This window comes from Rhinopithecus bieti, unplaced genomic scaffold (genome assembly GCF_001698545.2).
Source record: "Rhinopithecus bieti isolate Rb0 unplaced genomic scaffold, ASM169854v2 scaffold_1558, whole genome shotgun sequence".
Classification (NCBI taxonomy): domain Eukaryota; kingdom Metazoa; phylum Chordata; class Mammalia; order Primates; family Cercopithecidae; genus Rhinopithecus; species Rhinopithecus bieti.
Window position 1 is genome coordinate 1,384,297 of NW_016803701.1, and position 25,953 is coordinate 1,410,249.

Here is a 25,953-nt window from a genome sequence, read left to right on the forward strand (position 1 = left end):
TTTACTATACCATTTCTACGCTTAGATACACAAATACTTACCATTGTGTCACAACTGACTACAGTATTCAGTACAGTAGCACACTGCACAGGTTTGTAGACTAGGAGCAATCAGCTATATACCATCTAGCCTAGGCATGTAGTAGGTGATACCATCTAGGTTTGTGCAAGTGCATTCTATGATGTTCACACAATGATGAAATTGCTTGATGAGACATTCTTCAGAATATATTTCATAAATTGCTTAATGAAGCATTCCTCAGAATAAATTCCCATTGTTAAGTAATGCATTTTGCTAGGTGTTGTGAAGAATTCCAGACTGAAAAGACTGGAGTGTCATTCCTCAAAGACTGCAGTCCGGAACAAGAGACACATACATGATAATAACTCTTTTGAAAGACAATAATTACTATGCTAAAAGTATAAACTACTGTATAGAGAAAGAAAATATTAATTGCAACCAATGGCTCAGAAAAGACTTCTTGAAAGACATGGGGTCTGACCGACCCCACAAGAAGCTATGAGGAGAGTTGCAATCCAGACAAAGGGAAAGTTGACTTAACAACCCCCTTCCATGGAAGGAACAGGCCTCCCATGTGACTGGGCCTCTGGAGCTTGGCAAGTGTATACTATGGAATTTAAGACCTATGGCTGGGTGGAGATCATTGAGAAGACTCTGGGATTTAGATTACAGAGTTTGGGAGTGTGGGGATGCTTTGCTCCATAGGTTATCAGGATTATTTCAATCTTAAACAACCATGGCTGTGGTTTTTATCTACTATGTAGAAAGACACACGAATCCACTTGCATATATATCATAAGGTATCCCTATCCCTCTTTCATTTGTTTTATTTCTTTAATCTACCTAAATTAAGACCTGAAAACTCAAGATCTTCCAAGTCATGAGCCCCATAAGAACCCATGGCTTCCAGGCAGAGCGGAAAGATACCACCTTTTCTATAAACTAAGATGGCAAAAGAATTGCCTAGAAGCCTAGTCCAGGTGCTGTTTTCTCAGCTACTCAAAGAGATCCTTCTTGCTCCTTTAGGAAAGGGGGATTCCTAGACCTCTCCAAACCTCAATCACCCTGGGATGCACAGATGCCAAGTCTCCGGCGAAACCCTTAAAATCCCCGCTTCCCGGGGGTCAGCGGCACCATCAGCAGCACTGCAGTATAGAAGTTCCGGTCCTTCCAGCTGGGATTCTCAGCTTGAACTCTTCCAGGAAACAAGTTTCTCTCCGCTTCTCTTGCGAAATTTCGCGGACCGTCCCGCCCTTCTCTGGCTTCTTATAGCAGCGAGAGCCACAAGCCCCAGCACGGAGCTGCAGGCGCCGCGAAACTTCTCTCTACCCCCCCGGTCCGCGGCGCGCACCGGCTGCGCTGGACGCTTCCTCCTCGGAAGCGCCTCTCCCACAGGTGGGTCACTTTTCGCCACAAGGCTCCCGTCCCTTATCTGCCTCAGCTCACCTCCAGTCCCTGCTGCTAGGACCCCACTCCCCAGCCCACTAGCACTGAGGAACAGGTGCTTGCAAACTCCCCGCCGCGCCCTGGCATCCCTTTCGGGGAAAGTCACCTGAGGCTGCTCAGCGATTCAGCAAGCTTCTAACTTCCTGGAATTTAACGCTCATCCCTACCACAGGGTGCGGAGAAGCCCAAAGGGGGAAAATTAGGGGATTAGATTCTTCTCTGCATCTTACTTCTGGATTGGCGCACTCTTGGGGTGCCCATCAAAAAGCAGGCTGGAAGAATGTGGCTTTAGCAATCTCCAAGGTCTCAGATCCGAAGCTGCTTCTTGACCAGTAGCTAAAAATTTGTCCTGATACCTGCAATGAAGACTTCCATCTTTGATCTTGATTTAAATTTACTCATGCAATTTAAAGGTTACTTTTCTGGAGGAAGAATGTTCAGAATGTAATTTATTGTGAAAAGTAAATAAAGCCTCAGTTCCGTTTGTTTGTCCAGAGACAGAATTTTATTATTCTTTTTTCCACCTCTAGATGGTTATTTAGGAAATTTCTTTAAAAGATTGGTGTACTGAGGCTGGGCACAGTGGCTCAAACCTGTAATCCCAACACTTTGGGAGGCCGAGGCCAGTGGATCACTTGAGGTCAGGAGTTTCAGACCAGCCTGGCCAACATGGTGCAACCCAGTCTCTACTAAAACTACAAAACTTAGCCAGGCGTGGTGGCAGGTGCCTGTAATCCCAGCTACTCAGGAGGCTGAGACAGGAGAATCGCTGGAACCCGGGAGGCAGAGGTTTCAGTGAGCTGAGAAAGTGAATTGGATAAAGAATGGGGGAGGGAAGGGAGAATACTATTCCTAGTTCTATAATAACTAGAAGCTCAATATCTCAGCCTCAGTTTCCACAGATGTAAAATAAAAGGCTGGCTATTGGGCCAGATGATCCAGAAAGTTCAACTCTAACAAGGTGAAAAGCTGTGACTAAAGATGCCTGCAAGTTTGAAATATATGGAAAATCTCCTTAATGCTACAACTATAATTCAGTGGTTACTTTTTTCATAATAATGCAGGTTCCACTTTTATAAGGAAACTCTCCAGTTGTGGGGGGAGAGTCTCTTCCCACAGGAGTGTCTTCAAGTTCTACCACATTTATCATTCAGAAAATACTCTCAGCTTACAAAACCATTCTTCAGACTTGCTATGTGAGAATGCCCTATTCCCTACAAACGGCAGTCATATAAACGTCACTCACATGAGAGAAAATTTTTTTCTGATACAGTAGGTATAATTTTATAAAATGGCACATTTATTTGAAGCAGTAACTTTTCTGAGATATGGCCTTTTACAAGGTCCCAAGTTTTTCAGAATGCTGTGATTTAGCACAATATGAGATTCGACCTACATGTATTCTACCTGCATGGCAAACACTGCCAACCCAGAAAACAGGATGAGACACTTCCTATTTATCAAGCTCCAAGGTTGTAAAGTAAATAGTACATGTGTACAGACAAATTGGGTCATAGCACTTTTTCTATTTGGTAACATTTTACGGTTCCACTGAGGTTCACATTGTTCACATTGTTGAAGTTCACATTGTTCAGAAATCAGGTGTACAAGGCCCGGCCCCTGGCTGAAAAACAATTTCCAGACTTCTGTCTTACTAAAGCTTGCTAACTGTTGTTTAGAAGGAACTAAATAGACTTTTTCAGCTTGTTAAATTAAAACCCTAGGCCTTGCACTATGTGTGAACAATTTTAAGAAAAATAAGTTATGGAATTTTATATTCGAAGAAACTCGGAGTGGTCACTCTGCATTACTTTGTCTCTTGAAGGACTTCCCCTGAATCACCCTACTATTATTCTGTTATTAAAAGGATATAAATTCTCCTTTTAAAGGATGGGTAGCTGATTCTGTTGTCACTCTCAGAAACACGTTCCACTGTTTTAGGATCCTTACCATCTAGTTCTCTTCATAATTAATGTAGACATGTTTATCAAATGCTACTTAAAAATATTTTTTTTTTTTGGAAAATCTTAGGGAAACTGATAAGTTGCTAGCAACACACACACACACACACACACACCAGCAGCAACACAGTAGTCCTTCAAAACCTGAAGATTGAGCACTTTGCTAGGGCACTTTGTAGCTAAGTTTTCTCCGGGTAGTCCTCTGAGAAGGTCATTTGCTAGCGCCTGCAGCTACATCTACCAAGAATTCATACTATAACAATGCGGAAGAGGATGGGGATAATGAAGTTTTCTGGGTGGGGTTTTGTTTGTTTATTTGTTGTAAGTTAATGCCAGGTAATAATAATGTAAGGTTTACAGAGATAAGACCTCTGAAGTTACCTGTTTGTTCTTTACAGATTTAAAGAGAATGGTTTATTAGTTAATTATGAAAACTTCCTAAACAGTTATATATGCTGTGTTAACTCCACTCAAGATATTTCTAATGACTTTTAGGTCATTTCCGAAGTGATTTGAATTAGCATTTGTCCTTTTGTTGAAAAGAAATCAGTCCTGGAAGGAATCAAACTAAATAAATAACTAAGGAATAATTAATGCATAAAACAAAGCAGGCTAAGAAAACATACTTGGCCTACATACATTAACAATTTGTTCCTCCCAAATCATTAAGGAGTAGAAAACAGTGGATCCTTGTGCTGTTTAAAGATCCTCTTTCAGAAACATATCCTTGCAAAAGAACATGCTATTCTACTGAAGGAAGTGTGTACACTCTAATTAACTAGGCAGGACATTGACAGCCCAATCTAAATTCTTCTCCACAATGTTCTGAAGAGTTTATTCAGTCATGTATGGAGAGGTCTTACTGTACTGTACTTTGGCAGTCACATATTTCTATTTTGGGAGGACATTTGTTTTGTTTTGTTTTGTTTTGTTTTGTTTTGTTTTGAGGCTGAGTCTCACTCTGTCACCTAGGCTGGAGTGCAGTGGCAGGATCTTGGCTCACTGCAACCTCCGCTCCCTGGGTTCAAGCAATTCTCCTGCCTCAGCCTCCTGAGTAGCTGGGATTATAGGTGCCCACCACCATGCCCAGCTAATTTTTGTATGTTTAGTAGAGACGGAGTTTCACCGTGTTGACCAGGCTGGTCTCGAACTCCAGACCTCAGGTGATCCATCCGCCTTGGCCTCCCAAAGTGCTAGGATTACAGGTGTGAGCCACCGTGTCCAGCCAGACTTTTGTTTTTGTTTTTGTTTTAATGTAGATCATATGATCAATCCTAACATCAGGATAAAGTTCCCTTTTCATTTTAAAAGGAAGGAAAATATGTGCAAAGAGTAATTTTGAAAAGTTAGGAACTATAATTCTAAATAAAAAGAAGGCTAAAAGATAATTTAATAGAACTATATAGCACAGCTCTTGGAAGGTTATTAGTAGAATACAAGCTAGTCACTTTGGCCTCAGCACCCAATTTTTTTTTTTTTTTTTTTTTTGAGACAGTCTCACTCCTTCACTCAGGCTGGAGTACAGTAGCGTGATGTCGGCTCACTGCAACTTCCGTCTCCTGGGCTAAAGCAATTCTCCTGCCTCAGCCTCCTGAGTAGCTAGAATTACAGGCATGTACCACCAAGCCCACCTAATTTTTGCATTTTTAGTAGAGATGGGGTTTCGCCATTTTTGCCAGTCTGGTCTTGAACTCCTGACCTCAAGTGATCTGCCCGTCTTGGCCTCCCAAAATGCTGGGTTACAGGAGTGAGTGACCGTGCCTGGCCAGCACCCAATATTAAAGGGAAAAAAAATGCATTAGGAACAAAGCCAGGGCTCAGAGACCTGATGGCATCAGCACTGTGGAGCGCGGAAATAGGAAGGGATAATTAATGGTCATCGCTGATTGTTCATCTTCCATCTATACCTGCTCTTTTTACAGGGTGTAAAAACAGTTTTGAGCTCAAGTTAAATTGTGGCTGCAAAACTTTTGCACAGACTTTGGAAAACTTATTTGTTCTGCTTCCCGGCAGATTCAAGTCCCTCCTCGCCTGTAGGCTCCCATCCTCTCTGCACATTCCTCTGCTCTGGCCCTTACACTATGCATTGCAACAATTTGATTATATGCTTCATCTTTCCCAAGACCAAAGCTCCTTGAGGACAGGGTCCATCTCGTTTCTCACTTTATCCCTCTTGGCATGGCTATTCAATAAATCTCTGTTGAAAACAAGGCTTTGCTAATAACACTGATTTTCACTTTTGGAAGATGCTTACCTTATGGACATAGTACATAATGAGTATGGATGCTGCCTACACAATGTTAATTAACAGGGTCAAAGTGCAGTGGCAAAGTCCACATTTTAACTTCCTACCATTCAGGGAGAGGCATGAGGTTGCTTTGAACTGTATAGCACATATAAAGGGAACAGTTGAAGTTATTATAACGTTTTATTTAAAGTAGAAGAAACTGCAGGAACCTTGGTATTTCCTGATTTAATGTCCCTATTATGTTGCTATACTGTATTGCAGTTACAAATTTATTTGTAATATTTTGTATTCTAATTTATTTTAAAGAGTGATATGGGGCCAAACACAGTGGCTCACGCCTATAATCCCAGCACTGTGGGAGGCTGAGGTGGGCATATCGCCTGAGCTCAGGAGTTCAAGACCAGCCTGGCCAACGTGGTGAAACCACGTCTCTACCAAAAATACAAAAATTAGCTGGGCATGGTGGTGCACACCTGTAGTCCCAGCTACCTGGGAGGCTGAGGTGGGAGAATAGTTTGAACCCAGGAGGCAGAGGATGGCACCACTGCCCTCCAGCTGTCTGGAAAAAAGAAAAAAATGTGATATGGGGCCAGGTTCAGTGGCTCATGCCTATAATCTCAGCACTTTAGGAGGCTGAGGTGGGAGAATCACTTGAGACCAGGAATTCAAGATGAGCCTGGGCAATGGTAAGACCCCATCTCTACAAAAAATAAAATTAAAACATTAGCTAAGTATAGTAGTGCATACATGTAGTATCAGCTACACGGGAGGCGGAGGTGGGAAGATCTCTTGAGCCTGGGAGGTCAAGGCTCCATGAGCAGCCATAATCATGCCACTGCACTCCTGCCTGGGCGACAAAGCAAGACCCTGTCTAAGAATGATACGCTCTTCTCCAGTACCAAAGTACTAAAGTGATTTCTTCATCCTATTCAATTCGCTGACATAAGTGGTACAAGAAATGGGAGGAGATTGAGGAGAAAGCAATGAGCAGGTTGGTAAATGGTTCATTGCAGTTAATAATGAAAGTGTGCCACTTGCCTCTGGTTGTCATAGTTGAGATCCTACACCGCACTTACCTTATGTTTTAGGTGTGTCTGAATAACTGTAAAATATGTGCTGGGGATGGTGGTACACAGATGGGTCCCTGTATCTATCTCCCTTAGGGAACCAAGATTCTAAAGGTATCAGGTTTATAGCTAAAATTGTGTTGATGCCATGTGTGAGGTAGAGAGGGTCTGGAACCTTTGTTGGGGTAGGGAAACCACATGGATTCTGTTTTTATAAAAAAAAACTTAGGAACCTTGTAAGAAGGGGAGGCCCTAAGGAAATAGATTGAGGCCTAAGATTCAGCCAGGACTGGGAAAATGGTATTATCCCATTTATTTATTTGAACTATATAGCACATAGAAAGTGAATAGTTGAAATTATTATATTGTTTTATTTAAAGCAGAAGAAACTGCAGGAACCTTGGTATTTCCTGATTTAGTGTCACTATTATGTTGCTATACTGTATTGTAGTTACAAATTTATTTGTAATATTTTGTAATACCAGTCCAATTATTTTCCCATTTTTGTGGTCACATTCCAGAGTCTTGGGGAGAAGGGTATAAGAGGCAGGGGAAGAGCCAGTGGTATGTTGGTAAATGGCTCTCTAAGGAAAAAAACTCCTGATTTGTAGCATTTGGTGATTATCAAAAGGTAAAAACTCCATGACCGATTTCAAGCTCCTAGCTGGCAAGCTGGCCACAGCCACACCAATGAAAGGCTGAGATTAAACACCTGAAAACTAGGCCAGGCACAGTGGCTCATACCTGTAATTCTAGCACTTTGGGAGGCTGAAGTTGGGGAAGGGGGCATAGGGGACGTGGAGGGAGGGGCTAATCACTTGAGGCCAGGAGTTCAAAACCAGCCTGGCCAACATGGTGAAACCCCATCTCTACCAAAATACAAAAAAAAAAAAAAAAAAAATGAGCTGGATGTGGTGGCATGCACCCATAATCCCAGCTACTCAGGAAGCTGAGGCTTGAGAATCGCTTGAACCCGGGAGGCAGAGGTTGCAGTGAGCTGAGATCACACCACTGCACTCCAGCCTTGGTGACAGAGCAAGAGTATGTCTCAAAAACTAAAATAAAGTAAAAACCTTGAAACTAAAAAGAAAGAGCTGTTTATTTTAAAATATTTATCAACTAGCACTGCTCTCAAGCTTATATATCAGAATATTACAAAAGGTTAGAGGAGAGAATTTCAAGAGCACTTTCTCCCCTGGGGTCAGAAATGGAGCAGCTGCAAGGCCAGATTACGCCCAGCAGCTCCATCTGATGGGTCTCAGCAAACATCAGAGGCATTGGGGCCATGGGGAGTCCTTGCCTCTCAGTGCCACATTAGAAGTTACCCAAAAGAAGATGAAGTAGGCTATATTCATAAGCATTGCGGACCGCCCCTGGAGATTTCTAAAAATGGTTGGGAGATACCTTAAAGCAGAATGGAGCTCCTCCAACAGCAAGGACTGGGGCTGGGGTCAAGATCCACAACAAAACTGCTGTCTCCAAACTAACTGGCATTAGCAGTATTTAGATAATTCCTATTGGCTTTAATGTAAAGATAAATGCCCATTCTTAAGAAATTTTATTTGAACAAAGTTAATTCAAAATTGAAATTACAATTTATTTCCCAAATATCTCTGACCACAATAGACCTAGAAAAGCAAAACTCACTAATGAACACTAAATATTAGGGGAGTTGATGCAGATCATCAGATTAAGCAAATGCTTATGTAGTGTGTACAAGCCAAATGCCATCAAAGCCATGAGATAGAGCTGTTTTTCTGATAGTGGCAATCCACTGGTCCTGGTCTGACTGGATGCCTAAACTTTGGTGACCCACAGATTTGTAGGAACTTGTTCAGGATTTAAAATGTAAATGGAAGTCAAGGTAAATTAACCCAGAGACACAACTGAATCCCTGACCTTGTCGTCATGAGTCCTGGGCTTTAATCAGATAAACTAACCAGCTTGAACAGCAGATAATGAACCTACCTGATGAAATTCTTGGCCAGAGAATTATAAAACAATCTTAATTTATCTTGACAGATACTGCTGAGATCAAAATGTGGCAACATGTATTAATGAGATTTTTAATTGAACTAGAATTTCAACAAAGAACCTACATTTAAGATAAATAATTTTCTCCTAAAATACAATTAAAATAGTTAACATAGATCTCTATTACCTCACTTTCCTCATAATTTATAGTGTTAGTAAAATATTACTAACAATCACTTTAGTTGCGCATATGACATAGTTCATAGCTAGTTGTTAGCAATTCATCTAAGATATATGTCCATAGAACATTAATGTAAAGATTGCCTTTAGTTATGCTGTTGTGGCTTGAGGAAACTGTGCAAGTTAAGATTACTGTGTTTTTGGCTGGGCGCGGTGGCTCAAGCCTGTAATCCTAGCACTTTGGGAGGCCGAGACGGGCGGATCACGAGGTCAGGAGATCGAGACCATCCTGGCTAATACGGTGAAACCCCGTCTCTACTAAAAAATACAAAAAACTAGCTGGGCGTCGAGGCGGGCGCCGGGAGGCGGAGGCAGGAGAATGGCGTAAAACCCGGGAGGCGGAGCTTGCAGTGAGCTGAGATCCGGCCACTGCACTCCCGCCTGGGCGGCAGAGCAAGACTCCGTCTCAGAAAAAAAAAAAAAAAAGAAAACAAACAAACAAACAAACAAAGATTACTGTGTTTTCGTGGTGCCATTCTATGGTCTAGCATAAAAACTAATCAGCAAATTCAGTTGTTATGGGATACAAAACATTTTCTCACAAAACAATTGAAATAATCAGTTTTTTAGCAACCAACCTGAAGTAGTTTCTTTATGTAGAAAAAGAGCTTTAAATGATATATTTATATTAATCTATAGCCATTAGTAACTTAAGTAGTTACTAGAACTTATTTTGGAAATCACAAGTTGATCATTTATCATGCTACAGGATTGCTGTAATTTTTACTTAAACTGATGTGATAATAAGAGAATGGGCAGCAATATGAACTTATGAGAAGTGCACATGTCTAAGAAATTAGATGTAGGTTCTGAAAATTAGTTTGGGCAAGCTTTTACTCTCTTTAACTCAAGTTCCTCTCCCCCTGGAGTAAAAGGTGTGTGTGTGTGTGTGTGTGTGTGTGTGTGTGTGTGTGTGTGTGTATATTTCCAAGAACCACTTTGATGTAATTATAATTAAAATTTCCAATCAAATTATATTTTAATATCAGAATGGTTTATCTTAGTTCTGGTTGATATTCAATTAAGAAGAGATACTAATACACAAGCTTGAACTTTCTTTCCAGTGGACCCTGTTCCTCTGACAACATTCTCCATTTCTCACTCAGTTAAAAAGAGCTACAAATATGTAAAAGCATTTCATAATCTTTCATTTCATATGACCCCGCTATGAAATTATTTTTAAATGTCAGTAATAGCTTCTTTACTAACCTAGTTGCAAATTAGGCTATTTTAAATTGAGTACAGATTGTCCCCAACTTATGTAAATTAATGGTTCAACTTAAGATTTTTTGACTTGACAATGGCACAGAAGCAATATGCACTCAGGAGAAGCCATACTTTGAGTACCCAAACAACTGTTCTGTTTTTCACTTTCAATACAGTATTCAATAAGTTACATGAGGTAATCAACACTTTCTTATAAAATAGGCTTCATGTTAGATGACTTTGCCCAACTGTAGGCTAATTAAGTATTCTGAACATATTTAAGGTAGATTTGGCCAAGCTAAAATGTTGGCAGTTTAGGTGTATAAATTGCATTTCTGTTACAATATTTTCAACTTATTATGGGTTTATTGGGAGGTAACTCCATCACAAATTGAGGGGCATCTGTATTTTTGTAAGGGTTGCCCTTTGCTACCACAGTTAGTTCATACATATGCACTCACTTTCCCCTCGGCATGGAAAACTCACCTGCAAACTCCTTCTTGCCTGTCAGATCTCAGCTTGATTTAAGGTTGCCAGATAAAAGACATCATGCCCACTCAAACTTGAATTTCATATTAAAACACATTTGTGTTTTTAGTACAAATATGTCCCATATATTGCAGAGGATATACTTATGCTAGAAAAGTATTCCTTGTTTATCTGACATTTGAGTTTAATTGGCATTATGTATTTTTATTTGCTAAATCTGGCAACCCTCACTTGACTGGTACCTCCTTGGAGAGACTTATGCTAAACAATTCTCAAAACTAGTCTCCCTCTCTCTCTCCTCCCAGCATTTTCTATTCCATCACTCTACTCAGAATTCTTCTGAACACTTATTACCATCTGAAATCATCTTATTTTTATGTGTGCATTGTCCAACTTTCTTATAATAATATACACACACACAGTTTTTGAAGCACACAAATTCAGAGATCAGGCTTAGCACTTTGTAAGGAGATAACATTTTCAAACTCTATGTGAGATCTGTATTCTTCACCTCTTTACCCTCAACCTATAGAACAGTATGTGCTACACAATAAGTGATCAAAAAATATTTGATGAAGGAATGTGTTAATGTGTATGTTAAAAGAAAGAATTTGAAATTTATACATAAATATCACCAGGAAGAAATTGCCCTTGCAAACAGCACTACTTCTACCTACAAAGCTAAATTTTAAAATATACATTTATATTTTCAAATGACTTATATATGGCTTAAAGATTGAACTGTCCAAAATGTTAGAAAAGCCATTTATTATGGGCATTTTAAAATAAACTGTAATCAGTGATCTTTTAAACCAAGGTCTTCTTATTTTGCTACAGTAATACATACCTGCCAATAAAAGAACCTGTACTTGAATGTGAATGTTTGTTATCCCTAGAGAGCCTTGATCTCACTAAATACAGAAATAGCTCAGTGAATAATTGGATACGTTTGTGTGTTCATGGAAGGTTTTATTTTTTTAATACTTTTGCTTTCTAATTATCCCTGGGATATATTAAAGCAAATGCTGTGAATCACAACAAGACTGACATAGTTGCAGAACCCCCTCCTGCCCTTTTGCCTTGTGATGAAAGGAAACCTTTGATTGATGGGTTTCGGCTCATTACAAATATGTCATCAAGTCATCAAGGGCTTTTGGGATGAAATTCAGAAAGAATAATAAAACAGAAGGAAGGACTTTAAAAAAAACCCTCCTATTTACAGCCGTTAAATTAAAATAAAAAATCCTGTCACATCTCATACAGTTTGAAGGTGTTATTTGCATTCCAACTGTGGAAGGTGCCAAGCCAGATCTCTGATTTGTGTGCTACACTAGTGGTTGTATGTGTCCAGAGGGGATAGCGTCTGAAGAATTCAGATGTTTGGATGAATGATTATTTCAGAATTCAAAGCTGAATTCTCAAAAAGAGAAAGAGGCAGAATGATTTTATTAATGGTTTCACCCAACTGATTAATGACATGTTATCACATTATGCTGTACTATGTGATAGTTGCTGCTAGGGGTACTGAGTAGATGTATAAGTAGATCTGATCAAATTATGATTTCATGGCTCTTGGAAGACAACTCTTTAAGGTTTCCTAGAGAGAGTTACGGAACAAACCTTACCCACAGTTTGACAAGTCTTGAATCTGGCATACCTTGAACTCTCTCTTTTCCAAGGCCTGCACACTCAAACGCACTCATTTTGCCTCTGGTTCTCAAAAAGAGAGGAATTCTAGCTTCTCAGCGAAAGAAGACTTAGAGGAAAAAATTGTAAGGAAGGTGCAGTTTCTGCAACTCCTTACAACCTCAACATCCTGTTCTTCCTCTTATCTTTCCTCTCCCTACCACACCTCTCCAAAATAAAAGGAAAAGAAAAGATAACTTTACCTTTTCCACCTCCAGTGGTTCTCCAAAACGGATGCTCTTTAGAATCACTTAAGTTTGTTTTAGTTTGGTTTTTAAAATACAGATGCCTAGGCTCTACCTCAGATCAATTGATTCAGAATCTCAGGAGGTGGTTTCCTAGCATTTTAACAGCTCCCCAGCTGATTCTAATGTGTTACCAGGAAGTAGAACAACTGTAGCAGGCCATTAAATGAAAGCTAACATAAAAGCTGATAAAAGCTTTAAGGCAATGGTTCTCAAGCTTGGCTGTACGTTTGAATCACCTGTGGGAGCTTAAGAAAAATGCCCAGGCTCTACCCTAGACCAGTTGATTCAGATTCTCCAAGAGTCTGGGTCATTAGGCTCTCTACCTGATTCTCATATGCACCAGGGTTGAGAACCACTGGTTTCTAGTGTAACCCTTTGCATTTTCATAAGCCTTAGTGTAGCCCTTTGCAGAGGTATTTGTATTTTCATAAGCAACTAAGAAGTTGTTTCAATGATTAAAGACAGGAAAGGGTGCTAAGAAAACATCTGTCTGTCTGTACCACTACCATGTCCTCTCTCTTTCTGAACCCTTCCAAACCAAGCTTTGTAGATAGGTTCTTCTATGCCAACTTATCTAATGATGGATCCCAGCATACTATTTTCTTTTTTTTTTTTTTTTGAGACGGAGTCTCACTCTGTCGCCCGGGCTGGAGTGCAGTGGCGCGATCTCGGCTCACTGCAAGCTTCGCCTCCCGGGTTCACGCCATTCTCCTGCCTCAGCCTCCTGAGTAGCTGGGACTACAGGCGCCCGCCACCGCGCCCGGCTAATTTTTTGTATTTTAGTAGAAACGGGGTTTCACCGTGGTCTCGATCTCCTGACCTTGTGATCCGCCCGCCTTGGCCTCCCAAAGTGCTGGGATTACAGGCGTGAGCCACCGCGCCTGGCCCAAATTTTTCATATAAAACTTTTTGCATTTAAAATTTGTATATTTTTGCAAAATTAGGTGAGCTAAGAAACAAGTTAGACTCCTAATGATGTGCATAAACAATGGTTGAGTCTTTACATAAAGAAATCTACCTTCATTTGTATACTTTGTGTGTTTTTTAAAAATAAAAGAAATAAGAGGGATTCATGGAGGCTAATTTTCCCTTCCAGGCCTATCTGTACCAAAGAAAGGGGAAGATTTTCTTGCCTTTTCTTTGTCTACAAATGGCATTATATGCATAGGTATGTATATATTTTTATCTTTATGAAATTTCAGGGGGAAACAATTGGCCCATTTTCCAAGTGTAAGACAAGAAAGTACCACCATTTAGAAGAGATATGGTTAGGTTGCTGACTTCGTTCTTATCACTAAAAGAAACGAGAAACAGGATCTATTCCAGGGAATGGGAGGGACGAAGGGACCATTTGGTCCCAGGCTGCTCACACACAAAGACCTTCAAAATTGATTTTTATTTATTATTTAAATGAGATCTATGCATATAGTCCATCATATAACTTTAAATTTGTGCCCATTTATTATGTACAGGTTGAGTATCCCACAACTGAAATGCTTGGGACCAGAAATGTTTTGGATTTCAGATTTTTTTCTTTTTTTTTTTTTTTGCATTTTAAGATACTTGCATATACATAATGAGATATCTTGAGAATGAGACCCAAGTCTAAACATAAAATTTGTGTTTCATATACACCTTATACACATAGCCTAAATGTAATTTTATACAAACTGTTTAATAGGCTTATGCATAAAACAGAGTTTTTACTGCTTTTGACTGCAACCAGTCACATAAAGTCAGGTGTGAAATTTTCCAATGGTGGTACCATGTCTGAAAGTTTGGATTTTGGAGCATTTCTGAGTTTATATTTTTGGGTTAGGGATGTTTAACCTGTACCTACACATTGCTATTATGCTTTTGTATGAATTAATTTTTCAGCACAGTCATCTATATTTTCTCCTAAAACATGAACTAATTTGCATTGAAGTTTTGGAATATTTTAAGCATTTTTTTTTAATTTAAGCATTTAAAGTACACTTTTAAAATTTATGACAAGTTTATTCTAAAATGTATAGGAATTAAAAGGAACTAGAGTAGCTATAATAGTTTTGAAAAAGAACATAGTGGGAAGAATCACTGTACCCAATTTTAAGACTTATTATAAAGCTACAGCCATCAACATTATGTGGTATTGGCAGAGGGATAGACACATAGATCAATGGAACAGAATAGAGAATGCAGAAATAGAACCACACCTCTATGTTTAACTGATGTTTCACAAAAATGTGAAAGCAATTCAGCAAAAAATAAGGATAGTTTTTTCAACAAATGGTAGGAGAGTAGTTATGTATTCATAGGTCAAAAAATAAAACTTGTCCTAAACCTCACACTTTGTATGAAAATTACTTAAAATGGATCATAGACTTACAAGTAAAACTTTTAGAAGAAAACATTCAGGACTAGGGTTTTGTGAAGAGTTTTTGGGTAAGATACTGAAAGCGCAACCCATAAAAGAAAAATAAATAAATAAATTGGACATAATCAAATTAAAAAATGTTTGTTTTATGACTTTGAATGTGTTAAGACATGAAAAAAACAAGCTGTAGACTGGCAGAAAATGCTTGCAAATCACATATCTGACAAGAGATTCATATGTAGAATATATAAAGATTGTCAAACTCAACAGTAAATAAACCCAAACAGTTCAATTAGCAAATAAGCAAAATAGATGAAGAGACATCTCACCAAAGAGGACACATGGAGAGCAAATAAACACATTAAAATATACGCAACATGATTAACCATTAGACAAATGCAAATTAAAACCACAATGAGATACCAGAATGGCTAAAATAAAAAATCATGACTCATAAATACCTGGTTAGAAGTAAATTAGTTCACATTCGAAGTCAGTATAGCCAAGTTGTATAATGCTAAACAAACACCATATGACCCAGAATTTGTATCCCGGGGTCTTTATCGCAGAGAAACGAAAACTTATTTTCATACAAAAACCTGTACGTGAATACTCATAGAAGCTTTATTTGTAATAGCCAAAACTGGAAACAACCAAAATGTCCTACCTTAGATGAAGAGTTAAACTGTAGTATATCTATACTGTGGAATACCACTCAGCAATAAAAGGAAAAATAATTGATGGATCTTAAGGATGTTATACTGAGTGAAAAAATGCCAGTCTCAAAAGGCTTATATTACAGTGTGATTTTATTCATTCTCAAAATGACCAAATTGTAGTGTTAACAAACAGATTAATGACCTCCAGGGGTTCAGTTGATAGTAAGGAGGGCAGCATGAGGGATGGTCTAGTCTGTAACCTCATTGAAGTGATGGGTACGTGAGCATACACACCAGATAAAATGACCTGGAAATATACATGCATATGGCTCCAATGTCAGTGTTCTGGTTTGGATATTGTACTCTAGTGACATAAAACTGGAGGAAACTGGGTGAAAGATGCACAGGGACCTCCTGTACTATCTTTACAACTTCCTTGGAATCTATAATTATTTCAAACAAAAGTTTGATTGATTTATTTTTTTAGTAAGCATTGACTTAAGTATAAGAACTTAAAATAGGTTATTTTTTGTAATTCTCTTTGGACCTTTTTATGTTTCTACTATGCTGGCATCCTCAAAAGCTGGACGAGGCCTGAGCCTCTCAGACCTCTTACTTCTGAGAGGTGAGAGAAGTAAAATTCACCAGCCAGGCTGGCCCTAACATCCTCATGGGAAGCCTAGTTGGAAACATCCCAGAAGAATACTGCCTCGGGTTTCCAAGGCCTGTGGGGTGGGATCTGCAAAGAGAGAGATGATAAACAGGACTCCTCCTGACCCACACCTGGTCCCTCATATGACACACACACTCACATACACACACACACATACACACAACACACACACACAGTTTCTCAGAGTCAGCTTCTACCATGGCTTCGTTGTCATCTTTGCCACCTTCATATCTGCGTCACTGATTGCTAATTCCTAGTCTATGTAAACACCCTTGTGAGATCACTTTACCCATCTTGGCTATCATCTCTGGGAGATGATTCCATAAGAGGCAAAACCAGTCCTGCGGATTTTCCAAACTCAGAAATATTTCTGTTGTATTTCCTGTTACATAACTGAGGTTTGTGGAGAGCCCATGAGACTAAAGTAAGGAGAGGAAACTCCTATGTTATGTTTTAACTATTTTAACCCACCTTTCCCTTAATAACTCTTCTTTCCGTTTACTATCTTTTTTTATTGTTTTCTTTATTATTTCTATCCTAGATATAAGAGTAAAGTAGGACTAGAAAACTTTTTTTAAGTCTTTGAACAAGGAACCTCCATGAATGCATATTTACACACAGATTTTGAGTTTCAAGATGCCTGAAATGGGTGTAGCAGCATCTTTTATATAGTACTTAATGCAAAATACACCCTCAACTTGATCTCCCTTGTGGTTGAGAGTATGCATACATATATCTATTTCTTTTCTTTTCTTTTTTCTTTTTTCTTTTTGAGATGGAGTCTCGCTGTGTTGCCCAGGCTGGAGTGCAGCGATGCAATCTCGGCCCACTAAAACCTCCACCTCTCAGGTTCAAGCAATCTTTCCCCTTCAGTCTCTCCAATAGTGGAATTACAAGTGTGTTCCACTATGCCCGGGTAAATTTTTTTGTATTTTTAGTAGAGGCAGGGTGTCACCATGTTGGCCAGGCTGGTCTCGAACTCCTGACCTCAAGTGATCCTCAAAAGTCATTTTATATAGAGTTTTATTTATAAGAAATAAGCGGGACGAGTAGGAGATTCTTAAGAATCACTGCACTCTAGTTCAAATATTTTTATATATTTATAAAAATCACAGTTATATAAGCATAATTAACCCTTAATTTGTAAAGTTTATATAAAGGCTATGTTAATTAGATACTTTATTCAGTAACTAATAGATTGCCAATCTATTTAAAATAGTCATTTTCTTAAGCACTTATTAGGTCTCAAGAACTGCTTTGAGATACAGGAATTCATCTAATTTTCACTGCTGGGCAAGGTGTGAGAGCCCTAGCATCTGAAAGTGGTCAACTTGTGGGTTGGTAAGAAGAATTTAATGACAACAGTATAGTTTTGGAAAAGGAAAGTTTAGTAGAAAGAAAGAACACTGCAGAAGAGCGCAGCAGGGTGCCTTAGCAAGATAGAACTGAGCAGACCAGGGGGGATTCTCCTTAGGAGCATTTATGAACCTTAAGACAGAAGCTTGAGGGTAATTTGGACCATATTAGCCAGATAGGTCATGATAAATGATGACATTTATAGTCATTTTGGTGCCTTACTGTCAGCAAGGGTTGCACAGTGAGTTTCAGCATAGCGTTCTGGAGATGTATAGAAATTTTCGTTACTTAGAAATTTTTTTGAAAGAGGCCTGCAACCAGGTGCCTATTTAGATACTAAAGAACTTTAATTACTTCTAAATTCCCTCGCTATGGAGTTTTGCCTCTGATGGACTATTTGATGGTCACCAGGCGGTCTTTGCTCCCTTCATGATACTTCTAAATTCCTCAGATATGGAGATTTTGTCTCCAGTACCTGTTCGTGGTCATTAGCTGATTTTTGCTCTCTTCACTCACAGTATCTCTGAAGTAGGTACTAGCAATCCCTCAGTTTACAGATGATGAAACTGAGACACAAAGAGTTTGAGTAACTTGCTCAAGGTGACATTGCTGGTAAGAGGCGAAGCAAAAAATAGGGCCATGTAGTCACTATCTTCATTAAAAAACTTCATGAAAGATTAGAATAAATGAATGTGGTGACCAAACAGTCAAAATAGTCTGGAATCACTCTCTCTTTGCAATGATTAAGATAATCCAAATGAGAATATTTCAAGTGACAAAATCCATCTCATTACAGGATACTGGCAACTGCATCAAATCTACATTTTGCTTGCAAATGTTCATCCAGTATGAAAGACAGAATAAAAATATTAGGATAAAATAATTTTTTTAAGTGAGGGGATAGGCAGTCAGACATTCTTTTGTGACACAAACCAGTTCTACAGTAGAATAATGAAGGCATTGTTCAGCAGTTTGAAGGTTTGATTTATAAAACTAGGTGTTAACTGATTGGCAACCAACCAATAGAAGGTAAATGGCTAAACTAGTCTGCATGTGCAGGTGCTAGTAAGAAATTTTCAAAGGCACAGCTGCACTTTTATACAAAGGTCCCTGATCATCTACAGGTACTTTCCCACATGTGGTCATGACCTTTGATGACACCCATTCAGGATACCAGGCACCAGTTCGTTTATAAAATGATTCAGATGTTGTATTTAATTAGATTATTCAGAGTTTCTGTGGGAGTACAGGAATGTCCTGTCTTTCTCCCATAACTTCTACCTCCCTACAAAAACCTAAATGCTCTGCTTGTGGTAGAGGCATGCAACTTCAGATAAGCTCAGGTAAGAATATAGGTGTTTTTGATAGGTTAAAATGGAAAGCGCAAATTTCTGAAATGCCAGGAAAAAGGTGCAAACCCCACATATGCTGTGCAATCTGCATGAAATCCATCATAGGAGAATTGAGTAGTGATTATGTCTGCTTTGAAAATTCTGCATCAAATTCACAGAGTTTTACTTTCAACCCATTTGGGTGAAAGAAATAATGTCCTTACAACATCTCTTCCACTTCTTTCCTTCTTTCTCATCTTCTCCATTGGTTACTCTTTAATCATTCAGCATCTTCCTCTTTATTTATCTCACACTGTGCCTGGGACACAGAGTAAACTTTTCCACTTCCAGCCCCTTCATCCTACCCTTTTAATGTTGTTCAACGAATATTTGTACATTCCTAGACTGTGGCAGTTAGTCCTTTTCTGAGCACTGAAGATACATCATCGAACAATAGACACACACACACACACACACACACACACATACGCACATGCATGCACCAAAAAAATAAAAGATCAACTGAAAGCTTAAACTAAATATTGGGAAAGAAAGATTTTTGAGAAAAACTCAACACTGAAGAAAAAATATCCTTCAAAAGTATAGAAAGCAACCTAGATTATTGCAGATCATAGAAACTGGTTTTTTATTTAAATTTTACAGTCACACGATTCATAACAGTATTTCAGTTTAGTTTTAACATGCATTTTTTTTTTAGTTTTGGATAATATTAAGAATCTTTTACTGTGTTTAAAAGTCTTTTATATATTTCCTTAGGACAAACTATCAGCTCATATACTTTGCCCAATTTTCTAATGGGCAATTGTTTTTTTCTCATTGATTTATATGAGTTGAAAATACTTTTTCCAGTTTGTTGATTATCTTTATTCTGACATTGCTTAGTGCATTTTGCACTGCAGAAGCTATTTATTTTTATGCAATCGCATTTGTCCAACTATTTGTTAATGGTTGAATGATGTAGGAAAAGGACCTTCTCCTCTAAGATTATGAAAGAATGTTCCATGGTTTCTTCTAGTTCTGTTCTAGTTTCATTTTTTAAAAAATAAATCTTTCATTTATTTTGAATTTACCTTGGGGTGGAGTATAAGGTGTAAATTTATTTTTTTCTTTCAGGTAACTGTTGAGTTGCCCCGACATTGAAACCACCTTTGCAAAAATTATAACTGAAGAAATTATGACAGTGACACAGATCAGACCTAACTGACTCCATCTTGCTTCTAACCTTTAAGCTGTCCTTGTTCATTCCTGGGTGTAGGAAGAACTAACCTTAGGAAGGAATTTAGTTTATGGTTTGACTCTGAAACAAAATTGATCATGTCCCTTTTCCCAAAAAGACCCACTTCTTGCCTGGGGACCAGTCTGCCTTTGTGGGACTAACAAATTAACTACATGATTAGTTATTACATTTTAGGGGTCAGGCAGCCTCTGGCTGCAAGAGTCTGACCTTCCCCAAATTGCTCCTGTGGATAGCATTACTATTGTAAAACCTAAGATCAGTGCTTCAGATATTTTGCAGACCCTGCACTGGATGGATCAGCTGACATCACCCAAATTGGTAATCTGGCTCAACCAGTTCTGCGATCCCCTTTATGAGTCCATCTCCAATGTGACCAATCAGCACTCCCCACTTCCGAGCTCCTACTTTAATTTAAATTATATTTAAGAACTCTGATCTTCATGCTCCAGGAAACTGATTTGTGTAATAATAATACTCGCATCTCCTGTACAGCCAGCTCTGCCTGGATTACTCCTTCTCCACTGCAATCCCCCTGTCATGATAAATCGGCTCTGTCTAGGCAGCAGGCAAGGTGAACCCACTGGGCGGTTACAAATTTGGGGGCTCAACCACGATTGCCTTTGTGGTTACCTACTGTGTAGCCCACCTCTGATGATGGATCTGGAGGCCAGCCCAAGTGGCTACCTAGATCTCTTGGACTAGGGGCTGACTCTGGCACTCTCTGCCAGTGGTGTGCTGCTGACCCAATGTGCATGGATTCAATTGTAGTGGAGAAATAATGCTAAGGAGATATCCCATAACTGTAGCTTCATCACTGGGTGTCTATAGCTGTAGCCTCAACGCGAGGTGTCTGATTTGGTGAGTATTCCAGTCAGCTACCAACAGCCCCTTCCTTCTCCTGATTTATTGGCCTCTCTGGAGGTGCTGCTGTCTCTTAGTAACCTCCCAGGGTGTCTATCTATAGCCCCATCACAAGGTATCTGCCTGTAGCTCCATTACAAGGTATGTGTAACTGTAGCCCCATTACAGAGTGTCTGTCTGTAGCTCCATTAGGGGGTATCTAATTGGACGGAGAATAAAGAACTTGTTTAGAGGACTACTCTTGGTTTGAGACTGGGTCTGGAATCTGTGTCTTGAAGGCCTTCTGTTCGTCTTACATTGTGTGTGTGTGTGTGTGTGTGTGTGTGTGTTTATATGTATGGAGGGCTCTGAAGGAATTGCTGCCAGCAATTTTCTGGGGGCAGGGGACAGACTCTCGCTCTGTCGCCCAGGCTGGGGTGCAGTGGTGCGATCTCGGCTCACTGCAACCTCCACCTCCCAAGTTCAAGCAATTCTCATGTCTCAGTCTCAGTGTAGCTAGGACTGTAGGTGTGCACCACTATGCCCAGCCCCGAGCTGTCATTTTGAGTAAATGAATAACTTATGGTGACATGGGACTCTATTTTGTGATATCCAGTGTTTTAAACCTTTGATATTTGACAAACCTTCCAAGATCAAATTCTAAGTTAAAAAAAAAAAAATTACATCTCCTAAAGTTCAAAAAGATATATTGGGCTTATTTAATGTATTAAAATCGTTCAAGAAACATTGTCAAATATAAAAGGGTGTTTAACTTTCTTTGAGTTATAGTCATATAAACATGTTATTAGTATGTTATAAAATTGTATAAGATTTCTATAATTCTAATATGCCTCAGTATATGTTATCAGTAATAACTACAATTGTTACGTTGAATTTTTGTGTGCCACAGAGGTAACAAGTTTCCTTGTCAATTTCTTTGACTGTGGCTTCCCTAAAACATTTCTGTCATCTGCAGACAATTGTTATCTTGATTTGGTCCTCTTTAGGAGATGGTTTTATAATCAGCTATAAAACTTTGACAGGTGCTCTTGAATGCAAGTTTCTGATAACCTTGGCGATTATGACATTAAAATAAAGGAAATTTCGGGACTCTCCTAAAGAGCTGAAATGTTCTTTCATTTGAATAAATCAGCTCTGTCTAGATAACAGGCAAGGCGAACCTGTTGGGTCATTACATTAGCAATTAAATAATCTGTTTTCTCATTGACCTGAGATGCTATTTATCATATGTGCTTGGGTCCATTTCTGAATTTTTTTAAACTCATTCATTAAAATTTGTCTACTTTCTTTTTTCTTTTTCTTTTTTTTTCTTTTTCTTTTTGGACACAAAGTCTCTCTCTGTTGCCCAGGCTGGAGTGCAGTGACCTCCTGAGTAGCTGGGATTACAGGCGCATGTCACCACACCTGGCTAATATTTGTATTTTTAGTAGAGATGGGATTTCACTATGTCGGCCAGGCTGGTTTCAAACTCCTGGCCTCAAGTGATCCACCTGCCTTGGCCTCCCAAAGTGCTGGGATTACAGGCATGAGCCACCGTTCCTGTCCAGAACTTTATCTATTTCTTTCATAGTACCACATTACTTAATTATTTTGGCTTTATAAAAGTGTTAATATTTAATATGACTAGCATCCCATTTATTAACCTACTTTTCAGAATTTATAGATTAAATTAGGGAAAACTGACATCTTGTGAGCCTTGCCATCCAAGAACATGCTGTACATTTTCATTTATATAATTTCTCTTCTCCTGATTCTTAAGAGCATTTAAGATATTTTTCATATAGGTGTTGCACATACCTTGCTATCTTGTTACATATTGTCTTTATTTTGTTGCAGCTATAAGTAGGATCCTTTCGTGGATTAAATCTTCTTACTAGTTTCTTTTTTAATATATGAAGAATATTGATTTTAATCTAGTTCCCAGACTAGATGTTGAATTGTTTTTGTATGTATGATACTTTTTTGGTTGATTTTCCCTTGTTTGATCATCTGGAATCCCTCTTGAATTTCCGTACCTCTGATTTCTTTCTCTGATCTAGTTATGTTAGTTAGAACTTCCAGAACAATAACTAAAGTGGTCATAGCAGACATATTTGTCTGGTTCCTGACTTTGTTGGAAATGTTTCTACTCATGTTTTTAGGCATAATGCTGAATTTTAGGTTAAGATCAATAACTTTTATATGTTAAGGAAATATCTATGTATTTCTCTTTCACTGTGAATCAAGAATAAATATTGAATTTTAACAGATGTCCTTTTTAACATACACAGATATGATGGACTTTTTCCTTAAATCTTTTAATATAAGATTAAATTTTAATCTTTTAAGTTGTATTAATGAAGTTTCTAAAATTGAACTTGTAGAGCTGATCTTCACATTTGTAGAATAATCCCCATATGATCAACATATACCTTCTATTAACAAGCTGCTGGATTCTGTCTGCTAATGTTTTATTTAGGTTTTTTTGTATCACTAAACAAGTGAATTCATCTATAATTTATTGGTGCATTTTTTGGTCAGATTTTGTCCTGTATCCTTTTATCAAACAAAAGCTTTTCACCAGTGATTCTGTTACATAAGACACATATGAGAATATATATGACAATTTTCACTCCTTCCAAATTTGGGGGTAAATATTGTTAAGACAATTAGATTAGAACAAGTCAATTACTATACTTCCTGGATATAGCTCTCTTTAATTTTTCATGCACAGAGCATTTATATTTTGTTGGGCATTTGTGTTATTATTTTTCAGTTATGGAGAAAACTTGTATAGATGTACTTCCTCTTACTATGAATTCTTCAGAAAAGCAAGAGGTTGTATGTATTTTTGGAACTGGTGATTTTGGAAGATCATTGGGATTGAAAATGCTCCAGTGTGGTTATTCTATTGTTTTTGGAAGTCGAAACCCCCAGAAGAACAACCTACTGCCCAATGGTGCAGAAGTCTTGAGCTATTCAGAAGCAGCCAAGAAGTCTGACATCATAATCATAGCAATCCACAGAGAGCATTATGATTTTCTCACAGAATTAACTGAGGTTCTCAATGGAAAAATATTGGTAGACATCAGCAACAACCTCAAAATCAATCAGTATCCAGAATCTAATGCAGAGTACCTTGCTCAGTTGGTGCCAGGAGCCCACGTGGTAAAAGCATTTAACACCATCTCAGCCTGGGCTCTCCAATCAGGAGCACTGGATGCAAGTCGGCAGGTAAGATTAAACAAATCTACACTCAATCTTTAAAAAATGAATCATTAAATGTGCACTTGCCTCAAAGATTCTAAAATATAATTCCAAGATCAAATACCCACTAAATATTACATTTTGCTAATATGTGTTGTGAATAATTTTCTTGAGCTTGACCAAGTAAGGTGGTCAACTGTTGCAATTCATCTCCCACTGTATGCACCCTCAGATTTTAGTTTGATGGAACCCCATGGTGTCAGCCTCTGGAGGCTTCTTGTCAGTGCTAGAAACTAATACTTGGTGAATATCCTTTTCTACTTCCATTACCTTGTATGAAACTGGTTCCATTTATGCACTGAGATTAGAAGCATTCATAAGTGATGCGGCACCACAAATACAGAAGAAAGATCAAACTACTCATTATGCAGAGAACCAGGTCTTAAATAAGTGTGATGTGCCTAAAACCATCATCAACTAAAAACCATGGTACTTACCTATCTAGGACACCACAAACAAGTTTAAAGCATCTTGTTAGATACGTTAATTCTACGTCCTTATTTTAAAAACCGTTCACTGTTACATGTCATCATTCTGTATGGTGCTGTTGTAGCCTTTCAAAATAATTATTAAATAAAGAAAAGGAGTAAATACAGAATTAATTGTTTTTAAACCAGGTATTTGTGTGTGGAAATGACAGCAAAGCCAAGCAAAGAGTGATGGATATTGTTCGTAATCTTGGACTTACTCCAATGGATCAAGGATCACTCATGGCAGCAAAAGAAATTGAAAAGTACCCCCTGCAACTGTTTCCAATGTGGAGGTTCCCCTTCTATTTGTCTGCTGTTCTGTGTATCTTCTTGTTTTTCTATTGCGTTATAAGAGACGTAATCTACCCTTATGTTTATGAAAAGAAAGATAATACATTTCGTATGGCTATTTCCATTCCAAACCGTGTCTTTCCAATAACAGCACTTACACTGCTTGCTTTGGTTTACCTCCCTGGTGTTATTGCTGCCATTCTACAACTGTACCGAGGCACAAAATACCGTCGATTCCCAGACTGGCTGGACCACTGGATGCTTTGCCGAAAGCAGCTTGGCTTGCTGGCCCTGGGATTTGCCTTCCTTCATGTCCTCTACACACTTGTGATTCCTATTCGATATTATGTACGATGGAGGTCGGGAAACCTAACCGTTACCCAGGTAAATATCTTCTTATGTATTTCCTCTACTCCTGAAATCAGAGACTATTGCTATATCATATTTCATTTCATAATTATAGAAAGTCACTCTTCTAAGCATCTTCTTTTTTAAAGTAACTAGAATTAGAAATGTCATGTCAGTTTTTTAAAATGAATCCAGTTTAGATCTCATACAACTATTAAGAATAAAAGTTTGCTGGATGTGGTGGTTCACGCCTGTAATCCCAGCAGTTTGGGATGCTGAGGCAGGTGAATCATGAGATCAAGAGATCAAGACCATCCTGGCCCCAACATGGTGAAACGCCATCTCTACTAAAAATAAAAAAATTAGCTGGGCATGGTGGCGGGCACCTGTAATCCCAGCTACCCGGGAGGCTGAGGCAGGAGACTCGCTTGAACCCAGGAGGTGGAGGTTGCAGTGAGCCGAGATCATGCCACTGCACTCCAGCCTGGGTGACAGAGCAAGACTCCATCTCAAAAAAA

General features: G+C 38.7%; 1 protein-coding gene across 1 annotated transcript in view; it reads left to right on the top strand.

Moving 5' to 3' along the window:
• Positions 1-1,278: 1,278 nt before the first annotated feature.
• STEAP4 (STEAP4 metalloreductase) overlaps positions 1,279-25,953 on the top strand; it is a 28,414-nt gene continuing 3,739 nt past the window's right edge. The window contains exons 1-3 of the mRNA XM_017851475.1: positions 1,279-1,416; positions 23,836-24,293; positions 24,944-25,471. Coding sequence (XP_017706964.1) covers positions 23,838-24,293; positions 24,944-25,471 — 984 coding nt within the window. The 5' untranslated portion in view covers positions 1,279-1,416; positions 23,836-23,837. The remainder of the gene's footprint in view (positions 1,417-23,835; positions 24,294-24,943; positions 25,472-25,953) is intronic.